The 20,136-nt window shown below is 37.7% G+C and overlaps 1 protein-coding gene and 1 long non-coding RNA gene across 4 annotated transcripts; one reads left to right on the top strand and one right to left on the bottom strand.

Moving 5' to 3' along the window:
• Positions 1 to 1,175: 1,175 nt before the first annotated feature.
• On the bottom strand, positions 1,176 to 18,566 carry LOC139115346 (uncharacterized). Of its 3 annotated transcripts, none has more exons than XM_070677386.1 (3): positions 18,252 to 18,494; positions 5,598 to 11,583; positions 1,176 to 1,702 (listed from the first exon to the last, which is right to left on the bottom strand). In XM_070677386.1, exon 2 carries the CDS (start codon positions 11,579 to 11,581, stop codon positions 9,182 to 9,184), a length of 2,400 nt encoding a protein of 799 aa, XP_070533487.1. In that variant the 5' UTR covers positions 11,582 to 11,583; positions 18,252 to 18,494; the 3' UTR covers positions 1,176 to 1,702; positions 5,598 to 9,181. The 3 variants fall into 3 exon arrangements, 2 of the variants coding, with proteins under 2 accessions (XP_070533487.1, XP_070533486.1); XM_070677385.1 differs by having other exon boundaries at positions 18,219 to 18,493; XR_011548104.1 differs by lacking the exons at positions 1,176 to 1,702; positions 5,598 to 11,583 and adding an exon at positions 14,748 to 16,273 and having other exon boundaries at positions 18,219 to 18,566.
• LOC139115347 (uncharacterized) lies at positions 2,438 to 4,566 on the top strand. The gene is made up of 2 exons (XR_011548105.1): positions 2,438 to 3,996; positions 4,391 to 4,566. It is a non-coding gene; the product is annotated as an uncharacterized lncRNA (long non-coding RNA).
• Positions 18,567 to 20,136: the final 1,570 nt, after the last annotated feature.

Consider the following 20,136-nt stretch of genomic DNA (forward strand, 5'->3'; position numbering starts at 1 on the left):
CTTGCAATATTTGTGCATATGTAGACCCTGGATAACTGACATAAATGTACTTGCTAGAAAAGGGTGGTTGAAATTTGATTTTTGAATTTCACTGAAAATGTTCACTATACATTGGAACTGAGAAAACTATGAATAATTTTTTACAAAAATACTAAACACTGAATCTGTGCTTTTCCAAGAAATTGACAATTGATACAGATGTACTTGATTCGAAAAGCGAGGTGTTTGAAAGTTTAGAAATGGCCAACAAATATGATATTCAGGAATTTGACCCAAAATTATTATTTCTGATTCACTTCTCTTGGTAGTCTACACATCAACTATTAAATATTTTCCCCAACAAAACGTACTTCATATATCTGTAATATGTCCAAAGACTGTAATTATTGTTATTGCTGACAAATGAATCCTAGACCAGACTTGAATTCAATTTTTAAACAATAACAATACTGACTGTACTACATATGGCTGTGCTGGACTCATATCATGCTTCAGGGAGCAGAACAATAAACTGTAGTAAGTGGATACACAAAACCACCTAAAAATTAGCCAAGCGTTAAAGCTTAAAGTGGCATCAAAATACATATTTCATATGAATCAGAGAGTTTTGTTTCATGTTCCTCCTTTCAGTCTCAAAATTCTTTCAAGTGCCCCCAACATACCCTTGATATGACTTGTAGATCTACAGATTACAGACATATTTAGCAAATACTGAAATCAAAGGCTCAGAGTAACATGATTTCATAATTTTGACTCTTTTCATATTTTATTTTGCTCACTTGTATATTACACATCTGATCAATTTCATTTAAATAATCTCAAATTTGTATCAAAAAGGAGTATTTCTACCAAGTTTCAAATTCCTAGGGCCAGTAGTTTATGAGTTGGCTATTTTTGACCATTTTTAACATTTTGATTATTCATTTTAGGATTGGTCATTTATCCAACTTAGATTGAACAAATGTGCATCTATAATTGTAACAGATAATACAAAGTAATAAAGTCATAGAAATTGAACATTTTGGGTGAAGATTTATTAACATGACCATTTTTATCTGAATGTATAGAGGGAGTGAATAAGCCTAACCCTAACCCTAACCCTAACTTAAGCCTAACCCTAACCCTAACCATCGGAAATACATATCAACAAACAAACATAAATAAATAAACTGCTCTTTATTGACAAATATTAACAAAACAGCTTTTCGCTGTTATTTTATTCAAATTAAATAAAAAAACACAAATACATACACACAAAGAAACACAGACACAAATAAACAAGGAGTAAGAGCCCCCTGTGATACAACATGGGAGTTTTTGCATAGAATACGCCTAGCCACGCAGGGACAGATATTTGGAGTCTCAAACTTTTCGAATTCTTTTCTGATCTACCACTTGTGGGGCTCATTTTGAAGCCCTTTGGACAAGAAAAACTTTCAGAGTCTTAGTTTTACGAAAATCAAAAATTGTATTTTTCTCCATGATGGAGTAAACACAGGAATGGTGGCCATTTTGAATTTCAAATATCGGTAAATCTAGGGTAATTTCTTTCTCTAGCACGGTGATCGTTTTTGAAAATGAACGGTTGAAAGATTCCTTGAGGAAAATTTGAGCAAAAATTGGGTCTTTCACTTTCAAGGTGCATACTACCTTACAATATGACCCGACTCTTCCTTCCCCTGTAGACCTTCAGAGAGAAGCCCTTATGAAAATGAAACTGTGCGGCAGCTCTGCTGTAGACTAGCGGCAGCTCTGCCGTAGAGTTGCTGCACTAGTGCTGCACAGGAAAGCTGTGCAAGAGAGGCTGTGCAGGAAATGCAGCTAGCTGCACAGTTTCTGCACAGTGTTAATCTGAGCAGAAACTGTGCAGCAGGAGACAAAACTGTGCACCTTCTGTGCATAATCTCCATACTGTACACCTTGTGTGCGGCAAATGTAAAATGTGTACAGCTTGTGTACAACAGACCTTGAAGTGTGCAGCTTGTGTACAGCAGGCCATCAAAGTGTGCAGCTTGTGTGCCAGAAATGACATTACATGTACAGATTGTTATTGGTTATTGCTGCAAATATGGAGCAATACATAATGGGCACATTGCCGACTATTTCATTACCGGGAGTACAGTGTACCATTGCACTTCGTGACCAGTCATATTCAGAAAACAAAACTGACCTTTCATTTATATTTTACATTCATTTATTTTTATAACAGACAATCCAACTTTTAAATTATAAAAAACTGTTAGATAATGGACAGCTTTTAAAGGCGGAGCCTCCCTTTAAAAGGGTGCAAACCTATGGCGGCATTCACTGTGTAAGTGGATACCAAACAGGCAACATGAGGGCACACGCTCCAGAAAATGCCACTTTTTAGTTTTTTCCGACCGCAAAAACGCTGACAGACTGCCAGCGGTCAGCACGAAGCTGCTGCCGATCGAACTAAGTAGTTATATTCAAATTCTATCGTGACTGGAACACGTTTTTTAAGGAAATTCGAGTGTGGTGCTGGGGAATAAATGACCGTTGGCAATTTGAACTGACCGTCAATCAAACGATTATATAAGCTCTGTTTGCAGGATTAGCAAAAGGTGACAAAAGATTGAAATCAGTTTGTGTAATTAATGTTATAGAAATCAAACATCGTACTGGCCATGTGTTTGACTGGGAGGAGAACTCCACTAATGCGAGAACCAGGGATTGAAAAGTGCGGCTTTAAAGCAAAGTTCAGCTGGCGAAAGCGACACAGGCCTAAACTCAACAACATTGCAGGATGATGGATATAAAGAGTACATCTGTATTATAGACAGCAGTGACATGTAACATCATTACATGAGTACCCCCTTCGACGATCTGGTTTGGTAAATCAAGGTTCAATCGACAACTGAATTTTTAGGAAAACAAATTTTTAAAACAGGGACTTGTCTGACTTGCAAGTTTAACTCTGTATTTTCTGCGAGTGATACCAAAATGCACTGAAACAGTTTCGAACGAAATCTATGATGGTCTGTAACTTGTGTAAGGACGCGTTGTAGACTTTTGTTACTGCAAATCTGTACCTTAAAAATATCGACAGATGAGAACTCTCCATTGTAGAAACAAACAAATAAACTTCAATGTCGGAGGACCCGCTACTAGTACCTTGGCTCCAAGCAGGGCCGTGGACGTGCTCAGACTTCACGCTATAGCAGTGTATACAGTATACGGTACGTACGTACAGTGCAGTGCCCAGCACTAAGTCTGTGTCCTGTCATCGCTAACAAAATCTCGCTTTCTGTTATGACAGGATTGATATTCAATGCTTTTGTCCATGTTTTCAGCGTTAGATAATTGCCGAGCACAATTTTGGGGTGTTTCACACCCCATCCCGACCGCTGTACGAAAATCCAATACGCTGCTTCGCGAACGTCCAGCGCTGAGACTGAGACAGTGAGAGCAGCCGACATGTTTACACTCTGAGGTCACGGTTCATCAAGTTCAGTTCGCGCATTGATATTGAATCTTCGTGTTGAAAGAAATTTTACTCTATTTTGAGTCTTTCTATGATGAAAATAACCAGTTTCATTATACTTGTAAATTGGGTGCTCTATCAAGTATAAAACGTAACGGATTGGTGAATAATGTAGAGTCAATTCCAACGTTTAAAAATGGGACTACATTATAAATCGCGTAATGATTTATAGATCGCACTTCCGTTAACGTCATGAGGCTTGATCGGCGCGAAGTTAGATTTTGGTACCATCGGCTGTGTACTTGTTGTCAGGGAGATATCTAGTGGACAATTTCGTGATCTTTCTATGGAATCGCCAGCCAAATGATATCACAGTGTTGGAAAAACGTGTATACAGCACCAGAGATTGACGGGTTTCAAAATTTGTGAACGCGAACAGCAGTAAAAATGCTGACTATGTTTTCTAAGTATGTACACACGGTTCGGAGAGACCTGCAACCGGAACCGGGATCGAATCATCCAGCCTCTGCGAGCCATTCTCAAATGTACCGGTAAGTCAATGTACCGTCCGTCTGTTCATCGCTATAATGTTCTGTAATCGTTGCATATCTATGTTTAGCTACAGATAAATTTTCGTTGAGTACTGATTCATACTGAATTCACTTTCGTTTCACAACAGTTACAGTAAGTGCTGAGATTTTTGCAGATTGTCGCCCGTCGCCGCCGTTGGTATGTAAACAACATACGGCGAGCTGTCTGATGTTTGACATTTGATCATTATTAATTTAATAATCATAAATGTATATGCATTTTTTTGCTTCAAGTTTTCAACTTTTTTGTCTCTTTTCAAATAATTATTGATGTCTTTCATCAAATTGCGATGTTTAAATGTGTGGTCAAACGGTAAAGACTTATACTCTTCCCTGAACGATTTGTATTTTTCAGAATGCATAGTGAGGAAGGGACAAGAAATTCAGAGAACAGAAAGCCAAATCGCAGCCTATGACAGTAATGTAAATGTTACATGAAACTTCTCGAGTCAAAAGAAAATCTCTTGAAGATACTTGTGGCATGAAATGAACATGGCATTTAAAATAAATCGTACCACAATTTGAATTTAATCTTTTTTCTCTCTGTCTTTTTATTTAACAATAACTTTATTTGCGCTGACCATTTTTTCTTGTGAAACTGGTATTTCAGAGCTTAGTTGGATAAAACACATCTTGTGCTTTCCACAGTCTGTCAGGTTTTCAGCAGTGTCACTAACATTGGCCATGTTTACACAAGCGACAACTTTTGTGTACATGTACATATCTGAGCTGAACGTATTATATCGTTGGAAAAGATAAAAACGTTGAAACTTATGGTACAATACAAGAAATTTTGCTGTCACTTAATTGTGTTGCTTCTTTGGTTTTCAGTATCTCTCGTCTATTTAATAATGTATTTCGTTTTCTTACTGTTGCTGAAATTGGTAAAAGTTTATCCCAGAGCTGATGCTGTGGAATTATGCCAACTTATGAAGGAAATTTTGCATTTTGTAGTTTGCGGCAAATCTGCAGTAACATGCAAAATAATTTGCCGCAAATTTTACCTACTCCTGGTAGCTGTCCTGCAAGATGCCACAATTTTCTGTGAAGTTCCTGCACAGTCTTTCAGGTACTCTGTAGTTCAAAGGGCTATTGTGCAATCACAGGCTTCCACATTTCCAACACAAACTTACTGCAGTTACTGTTTTCAGCATTTCTTGCACTATATATTTGCTCAGTGCAGCTAATGTGTATAATTCGAACGAATCACCTTACAGCAAAGCTGCTGCAACTTGTTGTATTGTTGCACAGTTCCTGCACAAAGCTACCGCACAGTTACTGTTTTCATTGCTTCTTGCACCTGAGCGGCAGCAACTAATTTGCATGAGAAAAAATCGCCTTACAGCAGAGCTGCCGCAACCTGCTGAATATTGCTGCACAGTTCCTGCACAAAGCTGCCGCACAGTTACTGTTTTTATCATTTCTTGCGCCTGTGCGGCAGCAGCTAATTTGCATGCGAAAAAGTCGCCTTACAGTTGAGTTACAGTAATTGTCTGTTGCACTAGTGCCGCACCTGTGCAGGAACACTGTGCAGCAGGCTAAAAATTTTCATAAGGGAGTACACACAAGACTGGCATTGACAGCATTGGCTCGCTCAGCGCGAGATTGTTGATCAACTTAATAACACTGTACAACTTGCTCTGTGGTAAACTAAATCTAAGAAGCAAAATAGCACCATGAGTGAAAAATGGGATCAAGAAATGCTAAGGAGAACATCTTGTCTTGGATAAAATGACAAAATGTCACAGAAGTCATTATGCAGACAATAAGCCTTCCATGGGCTCTAATAGTGGAGATTTTAACAGCAAACAAAAGGGGGTTTCACAAGTTTTTCAACTATTTATGGTACATGTCTCGATGAAACTATCATCCTTTCTAGATCTTGTTGGTGTACTTGGGACACGTCTGGTTATCAGATTATCAGATTATGGATGGGTATGATTGTGATTTTGTAACAATAAAAAAAGACCGTTTTTCAATACAAAGTAGATCATCTTGGTGAAAGCTCTTGCATTGAAAGACTGAACACCTGAGTCGTTTCGGATCATAGCACCTTTTCAGAAATGGAGAAATGACACACAATTTTTTAATTTTCACTCTGCTTTGAAATATGGTTAATTTTTGTGTTTATATTCTTGGGGGATGAGGTACATGAAAAAGCATAGCATATCTTATGACTTTTTACATCATTTTTTGCTCACGTGTTCACACACGTGAGCATATGTCGCAGCGATGTCTGTCTGTCTGTTGGTCCGATATCTCAAAAACGGCTGATCAGATCAGAATCAAATCTGGTACATAGATTTAGTTTGCAAATGGCAAGAAGTGTTAGTTTTTGGTGGGTCTGGCTTGCATACTTTTTGCTCATTTGCATAATTAATGATTTTAGAAAACACGGATATACATTAAAAACGACTGCACACAATTTGATGAGATTTGCTACAATGTTGATCACACCAAGATATATCAGCAGTGGGAAGCATTAAGGGGTGACATGAAAGATAGTTGCTAATTTGCATATTTAATGAACTTTACTAATCAGGGATATATATCTGATTTGACTGGATCAAAATTGACAAAACTTGGTATGTATATTGAAGATAGTATGATTTAACATTATTGAAAGTCGTTAAGCATTTTAACTTCACCAAATTCCCAGTTTGCATATTTAATGAACTTTGCTAATTAGGAATATATATTTGAATTGACTGGACCATTGTTGATGAAACTTGCTAAATGCATTGAAGCTACTATGATACAACATTCTTGAAAGTCATTAAGTATTTTTCCTTCAGCCAATTTCGAATTTGCATATTTAACGAACTTTCCTTATTAGGGATATATCTGAATTAACTTGATTTTAGGTATTGGAACATGCTATATACATCAAAGATACTGTGATATAACATTATTGAAAGTCAAAAGACATTTTTACTTCAGCCAATTCCTAATTTGCATATTAAAGGAATTTTCATAATTAGGAATATATATCTGAATTGACTAGATCAAAATTGATGAGACTTGCTATGTACATTAAAGACACTATAATACAATATTTTTGATAGTCATTAAGCATTTTCTTCTCAGCCAATTCCTAATTTGCATATTTAATGAACTTTCCTAATTAGGGATATATATCTGAATTGACTTGACCAAAGTTGACAAAACTTGCTACATATATTAAAGACACTATGATACAACAATATTAAAAATCGTTAAGCATTTTTACTTCAGCCAATTCCTAATTTACACAATGTCATGTAATGAACTTTGCTAATGAGGGATATATATCTGAATTGACTGGACCAAAGTTGATGAAACTTGCTACACACATTAAAGATACTATGATACAGCATTATTGAAAGTCATTAAGCAATTTTTCTTCAGCCAATTCCTAATTTGCATTTTCGATGATCTTTCCTCTGAGATTCACTTGATCAAAGTTGGCAAAACATGCTATGTACATTGATGATTATACCAGGTTAAAACAATATCAAAAGTCATTTCACATTTTCATGTGAGCTAATTTATAATTTGCATAGCTAATGAGCTTTCACAGTTCAGCATATATGGCTTGAAGGACTTGGCCAAAGGTAATTACACTTGCTATATATAAAGTGGTGATACAATGACATTTCAGCTAATTACATATTTTTATACTTCATGACCTTTTAGAATTAATCGGTGGTGAATAGTGTTCATTATGTTGATCATAATACTTTCAATGATGTTGCAAACATGTGGCAAAGGTTCAAATTTACACATAACTGCAATATATAATGAAATACGTGAGCATTTTCAGTTCATATCTGGTCTTTAATGTGAATCTCTGACCATTTATACAGGAAAAAAGTGACAAAAAAGCTTCCAAATGGTACATATCCTGATCAGAATCAGGTCTTCCATTTTTGGCCTAATCAAAAATTAGCAATGCTGTATTTGCTGCAATCTCTTGTAAAATCTTATGCAATGTTTGATGTATATGACAAAAATACATATAATTTTCTCATGTACAGGGAGTCTACAAAGAACGGCATGGTGACATCATGCCTGAGTTGTTGTTTTCTTTTCAATTCTAAATTTCTGAGCTAAAAAGACCTAATTTCTAACATGACTATAACAAACCCAAAAACTTGCACATACACCTGTTACGTTTACACGGCAGTGATAAGTTCACTTTTAACAAGTCTCACTTTATATATGCTCTGCCATGCATAGCAGAAAGTAATTTTTTTATGTATTGTTTTTTACATTACTCATGGTTAAAAGCTGATGAGGTTCATCTGGATTGATACATGAGAGAATCTGAAACATCATCTTTTCCATTTCACGTACATGTATAACCATGGCTTACATGTACTGTATGGAGTGACTTTGATCCAACACATTGTCCCTTGCATGAACTTTTATTATGAAACAAACTGGCTGTATTTCTCTACCATTTCTGAAGATGTTCTACAATTATGAAAATTTTTGCCTAGTCAATGTTCTGAGCAATTTTTAAGTATTTTTATCATAGTTAAATTCACACTTTTCAATTAGAGAAATAATTTAATTTTTGTATAGTTCATTCTTCGTGATGTCATGTCAGATGTGGCACTGTGATTACACGTGGTCCCCCTGGCACAAAATTGTACTAAAAAATGGTGATTTGTTAACATCGTGATTTTGTGCTATTCACATTTATAGCACTGGGGGAGCTCACTCCTGTAGAGTCCCATGTTTTACTCTTTGTGGAATGTTTCCGTAGAGTCCCACATTTTACACATTGTGGGAAGTTTCTGCAAAATTTCCATATATTACTGTCTACTTTGTGCATGTCCTGCACTTGGTCCCACACTTGCCAGTTTTTTATACTCCTAAATGCCTGGAGAAACACATTCGCAGATCAGTCTAACAATGTAATACACAGAAAAAGACCAACCACAGACACCCTTTCAAGATGGACATGTGCACTCCTAAAATCAACAAGGCAGCTCCAACATGTTTCACCACAGAGAATGACCTTGTGTTGCTTTTCAGAGTTTCAGAGCGGAAATGTTTGAATATGGATGAACTTGACAAGACTGGAGACTCTCTAATGAATTTTGATGATAATTATGTCATCTTCATCAGAATTGGAATGCTGAACATCATTTTGCTCTACTCAGTCATTTGTTTGAGCCATCTCCTGATAGAGGTACAATTTTCCTCCCCACTCCTCTAGTTTACTTTTATGTTCTTTCTTAAAATGTTTTAAAACACCTAAGAAGCGTGCGTAGTCCCAGCCACACAAAGGACACTGCAGCTCAGACAGTCCTTTTTCATGCTGGCTTTCATGTATCTTGAATATGAAAAACTTAAAAAAGCTTTTTCCACATTTTTGACACCAGTACTTGCCATGTTTGATTATGGCCCCGTTTCCTTCGTCATCTATGGCTGCATCTTCATCATCAGTGGATGCACCATTCACTGAGCCATCACTATTATGACTTGATAGCGAACCACTTTGTGGGCCTTGCTTGGAATAATCCCCTTGTTTACTTCCAGAAGTATTTCCCATAGAAATCACACTGACAGATGTAATTTTGTTTTTGTGGACATCTTTGAAATGCCTTCCAAGACTACAGAAACTAGAGAATGTCTGCCCACACATAGGGCACGTATTTGTTGATACACCCTGTGCGCGTTGCTTTACATGCAAACAAAAAAGTGAAAATGGGTTGAACAGTTCACCACATAGTTTGCATGTGTAATGTTTTGACCTGCTGACCTCGCTGCGATAATTTCTGCTGGAAAGAGATTCACTGCAAGTATTTACGACAATGGAATCACTCTGATTTTCAGAAGCTAATACTTCAAATTGTGGTTGTGGTTCCATGTTATGCCCCACATCATTTTCAGATTGATGTTCAGAGTATTCCTGGATGTAATTTTCAGATTCAGCTGCTGGTAAATGAGGGTCATCATCTTGCCATGTGGTTCCATCATTGTGGGCATTCCAGAAGTGTTCCCCACAGTTACCGAACAATGGAAAAGTCTGGAGACACGATGGACAGATTACCCTTGACACCCCCATGTCATGCTGCTTTTCATGAAGTCTGAATAAAGCAAGGGATCTGAAGAACTCGCCACAATCTTTCCCCATGGGAAGTTTCAGCAAAGCTCTGCATTGAATTAATTCCACACTCTGTACAGAGCCCATGCATTGAACACATTTACACTGCATGTCACTTTCAGCATGGTCCATGGCATCTTTGTCTCCTTCTCTAGAAAACTGTGACTCAGCATCAATTTCATGTACAGGTTCAGGCATTGCTTCAGTTGATTTGTCTGTATCTCTTCCTAGGGCTGTCTCTGCATCTGTCAGACATGCCCTTGATGTGACATTCCATGTAGCTGCTTGATTGTAAATGGGGTAGATGGATCTTTTTATCGGAGTGCGAGAATAAGATGAAGTGTTACTACACTGTGATGCAGCTTGGGACTCTTCTTCATGTCCTCCGTGCTGCAGTTGCCGTGCGTTGTCGCTATCACCATTTCCGCCATGGATAGTGGCAAGCCGCTCTGTTGCCACAGAGGACAGTTCTGTACTTCCTCCTCTCACTCCTTGGAATGAGCCATCTGTTGCCATGGCAACATCACTCACCTCTGTTGCTATGTAGAACTGCTGGTCATCATTATCACTTCCATCTTGGAGATCCTCACTTGTCCCGTCTTGATATCTACTTGAGTGCCAATATTCAGGATCATCAGGAGAAAAGGGCTCTATTTTCACTGGTATGGTTTTCTCCAGACATTGTTTTGCACCAGAAGCATCTGACCTTTCACCTTTATCAAGCTGACAATGACCATGATTTCCATCATCACAAGCTGACTGGCACTGTGTTGAAAAAGAGTTAATGGCACGGTTCCCATGACGATTGGATTTCCAATCCATGGCTTCATAACCATTTCCATCATTTGTATAAATTGTCTCTCCAATCTCTCCTGAATTGTCCTCCTCTTTTACCCTCACCCTCTCAACGATGTCAGCAGGAGTACCAGAGTCAAGTACTGACATTTCTGCATTCTGTTGCCCCCCTGCTTCAAGTTCAACATCACTTCCAACACAGTCCAACACAGGCTCTTGTTTGACAGTTTCTAGGGACCTTTCACACAGTTGACTCAAACTACAAACTCCATACAATTTGGAAGCTACTTCAAGCTTTTTCACATCACTCCTTTGGACTTCCACCTTCCCTTTATACACAAAATCCACCAGCTGTCTCATTGTATCTGCAGAGACAATGCTTGTGTATATTCTATGAGTTGTGTTATTTGTACTTGTAGAGAACATCTGACAGAATACACCACTGCAGCTAGACAGCACTACCTTGTGACAGTGAAGCTCTTGATCTTCAACACAAATTATAGCATCAGTCAAGATGGCCTGTTCACGTAACCCATTCAGTGAGTTCAATACTGTATCTGAAAATCCCCTCTCTGCCAATGCGATGTAGGAAGTGCTGGCAAGACGGCCATCTGTGGTTTGGTCCAATCTATCACCCATTGCAATATCTGTCATATCTGTGAAATAAATAAATATAAATATAAATCGTGTCAATGACATTTTGCTCACATTTGGTTACATGTGGCAAGCCAGAGTGAGTGTATGCACAATATTTAATAGCTTTTACAGACCTTAGCCTGTGATATATTCATAGTCAAGTGCATTTGAACAAATTTTGATGCACCTTCAATTGCAGCACAAAATGGTTGGCAACGGTTGCAGCTGTTGATCACACACACTTACTGGTACACAACACCAGGGGTTTATTACATAAAGTTTGGTTGATAATACGTTGTATTCGAGTGATGTGTCTGTATTTTGAGGAGTTATGCAGCAACACATCATGGATACATCATGAGAATACAACACCCCTTTAGCATACATTCGTGTTTAGATGACCATTTTTTTATTTGACCTCTCTGAAACTACCAATATGAGCGAAAGCGACAGCAAACTATCCTTCTCTTTTCAAATGAAGTCTAACCGCCAGTTTTGAAAATGGGTGAATGCATTGTCACTTAATGATATAATTCGGCATGAGGGCAATATCATTCCATGAGAGAGGTTGTGATAACTAGCATGAAAAGTTTCAATATTTAGTCGTTAGCGTTGGTTTCACCAACAAGTGTGAAATGATTATTAGACTCAGGCAGTAGAATTTGAAGGAACTTATTTGCTTTTCATATTTCAATATATGAGGAACTCTTTAAAAAGTCATGTGGTCCACAGAACCCTACAATTAATGGTGACCTGGCTGGTGACCTGCTTTGCCACGTCCTGATCAGGTGTTTTTCAGCACAAAAATGTTGATCAATCATTCTCACTCATCCACAAATACTATCTGGATATAGTAGCAGTTAGTCCGTGAGCAGATGGGGAACAAAGTTGACAACATGTGAAGTGAGTACACTATATAACTTTAAATTTATTGATGTACATTTGGTCTCATAACAATAAACATTTTAAAAATAGCGCCAATGGCACTTGATCACAACTGGCACATTGTGAAACTACTCTATCTCTGGGTACACCTGTACATGAAATACTGAATGGGTAGGTGCTGCGGGTTCAAGTTGGAGTTTGTCTGTAAATGCACACAGAAAACAAAGTCCCGAAGTAGCGAATTCCAGCCATTTTCAAACCACAAAAATCACATTTCCAGGCTAATAGACTATGTTTTACGAAATCACACGTCCTTATTACAAAATAAAACGATCTTTGTCTTTAAATCAATGCACCAGTAAACAGGTCCAGCAGCTAGTTATGTCATCAAGTCTGTAATGTTAAGGGTCATAACAAATGTGAGAAATCTAAAACATTAAATATGTTGTTTTTTTATCAATTTTATTACCAAAAGTGCATGAAAATCTCTGATACTTTGAATCAGCCATCCTGCATATTTGTAACATTCATCAAAACCTCATTTCTGTTCCACAACTCATTAAATAGTCCACAATGCAGGATTGGTGTACATTCCAAAACCACATATATGAAAGACCCCTAAAATCAATTAGTTAAAGGGGGTTAGAAATTTCCCAAAACTATCTAACCGCTGCTCCGTTTGGCTCCATTTTTCGGAATCGGAACCTTGGAATTAGTCTGAATATCTCTACCAAATATCAATGCAGTCTGTTCAGCGGTTTTTGACTTTTTGTCATTTACGGAAAATAGACACTGTCCACCACCGGTTGAAGCTAACACTATATCACAACTTCCAGATGTGATAATGACCTATGGTCATTATGTTAAAAAATACCGCTAATGGCGCTTGGACATAATGACCGCCTAGTATTATCGGCATTTATCAACAACCACACTCACTGTGAATTAGACAGACCACGAAGTCAATGAGCAACATATAGCTGAAAGACTATTTTTCACATTGCGATTTTAAGCTCATTTTTATGAGAAAAGAGACATGTATATGGAGAAAAAGCAGAAGACATATTTGTAAATTGTTTGTTAAGTGACAATCATCTATGCATCTCTTGAAATTTTGTGGTTATAAGGTATAACAGTAGTGTAAGAATAATGAGGTATGAATAAGTTAGTAAAGCTAAGTTGACAGTAATTAAGATTACAAAATTATACACTAAGCTGGGGAAATCTGATTGAAATAAATGTTGAAAAGTAGCAAAGTCATGGTCATCTTTTGTCTAATATCTTGTGTAAGTTCATGAACTTTACATAAATCTTGCTATAGATTTGTTGCTAATGGGCAATAACTGTGTTTCAGATCATTTGAGAGCAATCTATCCATGACAGGTTTAAATTGTAATATACTTCTATTTAAAGGAGAGAAACTTCTCAAATAATTTTTTCCCTGTAATTTGCTGTGAGAACACATGGACAGATGCTCAGGACTCTATGCTGGTGCTACCTTGATAACTAACCTACAACTTGTAACGTCATTGTCTAACCTGTTCACCCCAATTTCCTGTAGACAGGTCCACATTCTCCATTGATAACAATGGGTTTGGGCCATACCATTGTAGTGAAAGACTGTAACATGTGAGGTTGTGGATACTTAATCTCTGGAATGTCAAAGTCTGTATATTGACTCAAGGATGTTTACTTAACAAATGCCTAGGGTCATCTCAAAAGTGAGAATCTAAACTATGAAATATGGTTTTTTTTAATGCTTTTGATGCCCAAAAGACCATAGAAATCTCTTATACTTCGAATCAGCCATCCTGCATATTTCTAACATTCATCAAAACCTCATTTCTGTTCAACAACTCATAAAACAGTCCACAATGCAGGATTGGTGTACATTCCAAAACTACATATATGAAAGACCCCTAAAATCAATTAGATAAAAAGGGGGGTTAGAAATTTCCCAAAACTATCTAACCGGCGCTCCGTTTGGCTCCATTTTTCGGAATTGGAACCTTGGAACCAGTCTATGTATCGGTATCAAATATCAACGCAGTCTGTTCAGCAGTTTTTGACTTTTTGTCGTTTACGGAAATGGACGACATCAAACACCGGTTGAAACCACCTCTATATCACAACTTCCAGTTGTGATAAAAACATATTTACCCTGTCTAAATTTTGCTTGCCTAAATAGTCAATAAACTCAGTCGGAACAACTTGAAGGGTAAAATTTGACTTTTATGACAATAATTTCACAAGGTGTGACTAATCAAACTTTCAAGAACAACATAATTAATTCTGGGAATCACTTTCGTGTGAATCAAGCACATAAATGCATTCTCTTTTGGGTTTACTTTTGGTTGTATAATGGGATCTGGGTTGCTGATTGATTGTAATATTGAATGTACCACCTGTCATTGTTGTGCCAGCACCAAACAGTGAACTTCATTGAGTATTTTGGGTTTCATCTTTATCATTAGTGTTCATTGTGTTCACTGTTGTTGATATAGTTTGCTGAGAGTGAGATTTGCCAAAACTCATGTTGCTCATGATCATGATGGTGGACATTTTTAGCTTCTGCTTCTGTGAAAGTGTGGGTGATAATATTGACAGTTTTATGCACTGAGAATTGCATGATTTGAGTTGGAGGTACGTCTGCATTATTCAGGTCTGTCAAGAGGGTCTTCTGAGCTGAGAAGTTTGCTTTCTACTGAGATTCACAGCCAGTGGCATGGCTTTCATCAGGCATCTGTGGGATTGATACCAAGTTGCTGGCTCTCGTACCATTTGACATCGCCATATACTTTGTGATTTATGGCATGGCTGACTGGATTATCAACAGTGAGCATTGACTTTGGATGTATGTCAACAAATTTCTTGAAAGCAGTGACAGGACAGCTATCTAGATTTGCTTTATTTTCGCACAGTCTGGGTTTTATTTTTCTGGTGTTTTCATGAGTTTCTCCTTGTCTTGTCTCTTGGCATTCGATGTTGTACTTGATGTGTTTCACTGTGTCACCATCAATCACTTCTGTCTTCTCAACGATATCACCCAGTAACCCATGTTCAACATGTTCACCTCAGAGGCTGAATAGGGTAATGAGGAACCACTGATGGGCGCTGACTGGCAATGCATTCCATGCTGGCCTGCATTGTAGAGTTCATCAATGTTGTTGGCAGTAAGTGCTTCAGTTTTATTTGGCACATTACCCTTGTCCATAGCTTTCAGACTTCCCTTTGTAGCAGCCAGGACTCATCGAGTGCCTTCAAAGGCACCATCAGTTTTTACAATACACTGATATTTGTTTTCATGCTAAAACATGATCAATGGATTTAAGAAACTGTGCAATGTCTCTGGTTCATAATTGGTTCTGTCTCATTTTCTTGTACCATATAAGTATTTGTTCAGAAGTTGGTCAAGTTGATTCGGTGGGATTAGGCAGACCTCACAGTATTTGGCCTGGGTCAAAGTTAGCCGTGTTTGAAGCTGATTTATGTCACTTTGGTACTTTTGGATGGTGTTCTTAGGAATTTGGTATCTTATAAAGTCATCCATTTCTTCGTGTGACACTTGAAAATTGTCATACCATTTAGTGATACCGGTATTGTTGTTGTTGTGGTTGCTGCTGCCATTTTCATAACAATTCAATAGTATGAGTGTGGGCTTGGTGTCGTGCTGACCTTGAGATTTTGCCCCAGTTGTACCTTCTAGACGATAAACGTCCTCCAAAGGATTTGTTGGTGAGTCGTTTCACTATCTGGATTAACATGACCTCTCCTCGTCCAGAATTTGAAAAAAGCTGATCAGCCATGATCCATTCTCAGCTTGAGCTAAACACAGACAACATACCAAACACAATGGCAACTGATATTGTATCATGTACAGTATATTTTGGTCAAAATACTTGCAAATTTTTATTTTGTGTAATTATTTAAGCATCTGTATACTTGAAATTAAATAGAGTCACCAAAACTGACAGTAAAAAATAAATATTTATTTTAATGAGACAAGTTATAGAGATTTTTCATTTCAGTTTGCTAGGCTCTTCAATGTAAACATCTAAGTGTTTGCTCCAAGCTGAAAATCGTTCCAGTCAGACTGAAGATATAATCCTTAATTTAACCATACACTCTCAAGAAAAACGAGGATCTATGCTTTAACATGTTAAAATACCAGTTCATATCTACACTTATTGAACAAAAGAAAAATGGCAATACAGACATAGCATGTATGATAAATATTGTTACTGAATAACCAAGAAAGCCTATCTTTATAAACAAATTATTACATGAAGGGAAAATAACTAAGGTCTTTTCAGTGAAGGCTGAAAATTTCCAGTTGGAGTTTCCCATTTGGAATGAATTCATTCCAATATCCATTCCAGGTTTCATATGCATTATGATTTCAAAGACCTAACTTGCACAACGAAGAAGAAATGCTCAGACCAGGGTTATGCAATCGTATGCATTTAAGACTCTCTTTACGAAAGGTTCATCATTCACAAAGACCAGTATCCCAGCCATGAATTTGTCATACGCATCACTGTAGAGTGACCATAATGCAGTCACACTTTTATGGGACGAGGGAAGTGACATGAGACGTGCAGGATGTGGCCAAAGGCAGCAGTTTTCTGTGGAACTTGACATTGACACTGATGGCTTGAGAGTAGCTGCATGGCTGTGGCTCGAGGTTTTGCCAGGGTATTTGAATCAGACAGCAAAACAAGAGTCTGTAATGCCGTCTGAACCTCATACCCAGGCAAAACCTCGAGCTCAAGCACTGCAGCTAGGTAGAGTGAGAGAGTAGAGTAACACTAACCGTAGCTGTGAAGACGAAGCTATCTGTGGCGGGTAGCATGTGTCTATGCTGATCATCAAAAGGTCAACCCTGTGGCAGGGTTGACCTTTTGATGACCTGCATAGACCCGTTACCCCGCCCAAGGGAAGCTCTGAATCCTCCTTGTTTAAGTGTCTGTGTTTGTTTGTGTGTAAGTGTTTGTATTTGTTTATTTATTTTTAATAAAATACCAGAGAAAAGCTGGTTTATGCGGTATTTGTCAATTTAGGGTTAGGGTTAGGGTTAACCTGCAAAAACTGTGATACTTAAGTTTTGCCGTACAAACTGTACAAATCAAAGGAGAAAGATGCGAAATATCCCCGATTTTTGCCCTTTCCATCGAATTACAGGATAGGTGTGGTAAGTACAGGACATGCTGCCACCACAGACCCAATATTTGAATTGTCTGGCATTTATTTGGTGTTTTTGTTGACTTGAAAATACAGATGTTGGAATCCCAGTTGCTCCCCTTGTCTGGTAATATACCGGTAGAGGGAGTGACTTACATCTAACCCTCACCCTAACCTAACCATTGGAAATACATATAAACAAACAAACAAGCAAACAAATAAATAAGCTGCTCTTCATTGACAAATATAAACAATGCAGCTTTTCGCTGTTATTTTATTAAGAATAACAAAGAAACAAACACAAACACACATAAACAAGGAGGAAGAGCTCCCTGTGCCCCGCCACAGCTAGCTGCGTTTCCACAGCTACATCATTACACCATGGAGGTAGTATTAAACTCCATGGCTATACACTAACCACAGCCCTTTGTTCGATATTGGTGGATCGCTATCCAACTTCAAGGAAGTATGAAAGGACCACTCCCTCCCCTGAGCTATGTCAATACAAATGAAGATATCGACGGGATTACAGTGTACATGATGAACTGAAGTCGATCGAGTATTTGATTGCAATATTTTATATGCATACCTGGCCTATTAGAGTGTACAGTGCTCTACTCACTGACTTCCTGCGAGCTGCGTAGGATCACTTGACAAGTCGTCCTTTTGTCACAGATAACCTTTGTACCGGCATTTACTTCACGATAATGTAAGAAGTCGTGTTCATGGTCAGAGTGGAAGAATTTTGGTTAATCTGGCCATTAAATTTGCGATATGCACGGAACGCAATACGCGCATGGTGCTTTGCCACTGGAAAACAGCTGTTCATAGCCCTACACGCCACCAACGGTGACCTGTGTCATGGAAGGTACGGTGCTGAAGTTAGACTCGGTTTCGGATTCGGTTTCGGATTCGAGTGACTGAAAGAAATTTTGTATTTTCAGCCGATTTAATTATACTGTGGAATCCTTTATTTTCACTTGGAATTTATTTTCGTTACTTTCGCTAGACTCTTTCCAGCTATAATAAAATTCAATCAGACTAGAAGAAGTGAAAATAAGACACAAGAAATCTGTATTCAGTTAAAATAAATTCCAGTGAAAATAAAATAGTCCGCAGTACTTTCCTTTGCAAAGATAAATACGTGTTGTCGAGAACAAGTTTTACTGGATTACCTGCTGGCAAATGTAGTATATATTTTAAGGCATAAATTCTGTGCATGTTCACAATTAAAATAGTTAAAAAATAGAAATTACAGAAAACTCCAAAGCACTTTAATTCGAAGTCGAAAGGAAGTGTCGAGCAAGGAAAACGTTTACAAAAACATTTATACTTTAATGTCTTTATATGTCACAATGTGTGTCACGTGGTGTAATGCTAATTTGTTGTATTACTTTGATATTTTGGTTGAATTTGTTGTACATAGATTTCATTTTGAATGTACAATACTAAACTGCAGGACTAAACTATCAGTTAATATGTTGTATAATAAAGATTGCATTGAAAAGTCTAAACTGCATAATGCCCATTACTGCTCATAAGTTGTAACTTTTGACTAATTTTTCAGCAGTTTTGTCTGGTGTATTCATGCACTATAGATTCTTGCTCTACTGCCAAAAGTATTTTGATTTTTAAACTGTATAAATTATGACTATGTGCGCAACATTAATGTCATGAAATACATGCTACATGTGCAGTAAGGTGATCTAGTTAAAATATCTCCTTGTGCATCAGTAGTTAACATATCCTTCGAAAAAATAATAACTTAAGCTGGAAATATAAAACTATTCTCAGTTTATCGAATCCGAAACCGAATCCGAAACCGAATCCGAATCCGAAACTGAGTCCAACTTCAGCGTCGTATGGAAGGTTCACGCATAGTGATGATATTTTCCCTCGTTATCAAAGTTTGTCTTAAGGGATGGACCATTTGATATCCTGGGGGGGGGTCTGGAAGATATTTGAAAAAAAAAAGATTCCCAGCAGATACAAGGGGAAAAAAAATTGTGCCTTAAATGACTTAATGAAAAAAAAAACTGGCAAGCTAATGTGGAAGAAAAAAAAATCTATCAAAGTATCAGCAAGAACCCTTTTGGGATGTAACTTTCTTCATTCAGTTTCATTTTTCGGCGCGCCCTTCGGGCACGTATCTTTCATAATCTGAGGTTATTAATTATGAAAATAGCGCAAAGGATGCACCAGGACGTCCGCGCGGCGTATCGCTAGTGCATCCTTTGAGGTACGTATTTTTTTGATAATCTTACATCTTACATTCTTGACAGGGGCATCAAATTGTCAGATAGTGACCGTTTTAGTGCAATGTCAACACTTTTTCTTCCGATTTATAGTGCGAATGTAGAACGCTATGTCAGACATGATATAAACGCCTTCAAGGTCAAGATTTGGATCGTAACGGGTGCAATTCATAAAGTCTTCTTCGGCCTGGGGGGGAGGGGGGGTGGGCGGAGGATTCATGGGGGGTCACCTTGTTTTTGACTTTGGTGATA

This window comes from Ptychodera flava, chromosome 17 (genome assembly GCF_041260155.1).
Source record: "Ptychodera flava strain L36383 chromosome 17, AS_Pfla_20210202, whole genome shotgun sequence".
In the NCBI taxonomy this organism is placed as follows: domain Eukaryota; kingdom Metazoa; phylum Hemichordata; class Enteropneusta; family Ptychoderidae; genus Ptychodera; species Ptychodera flava.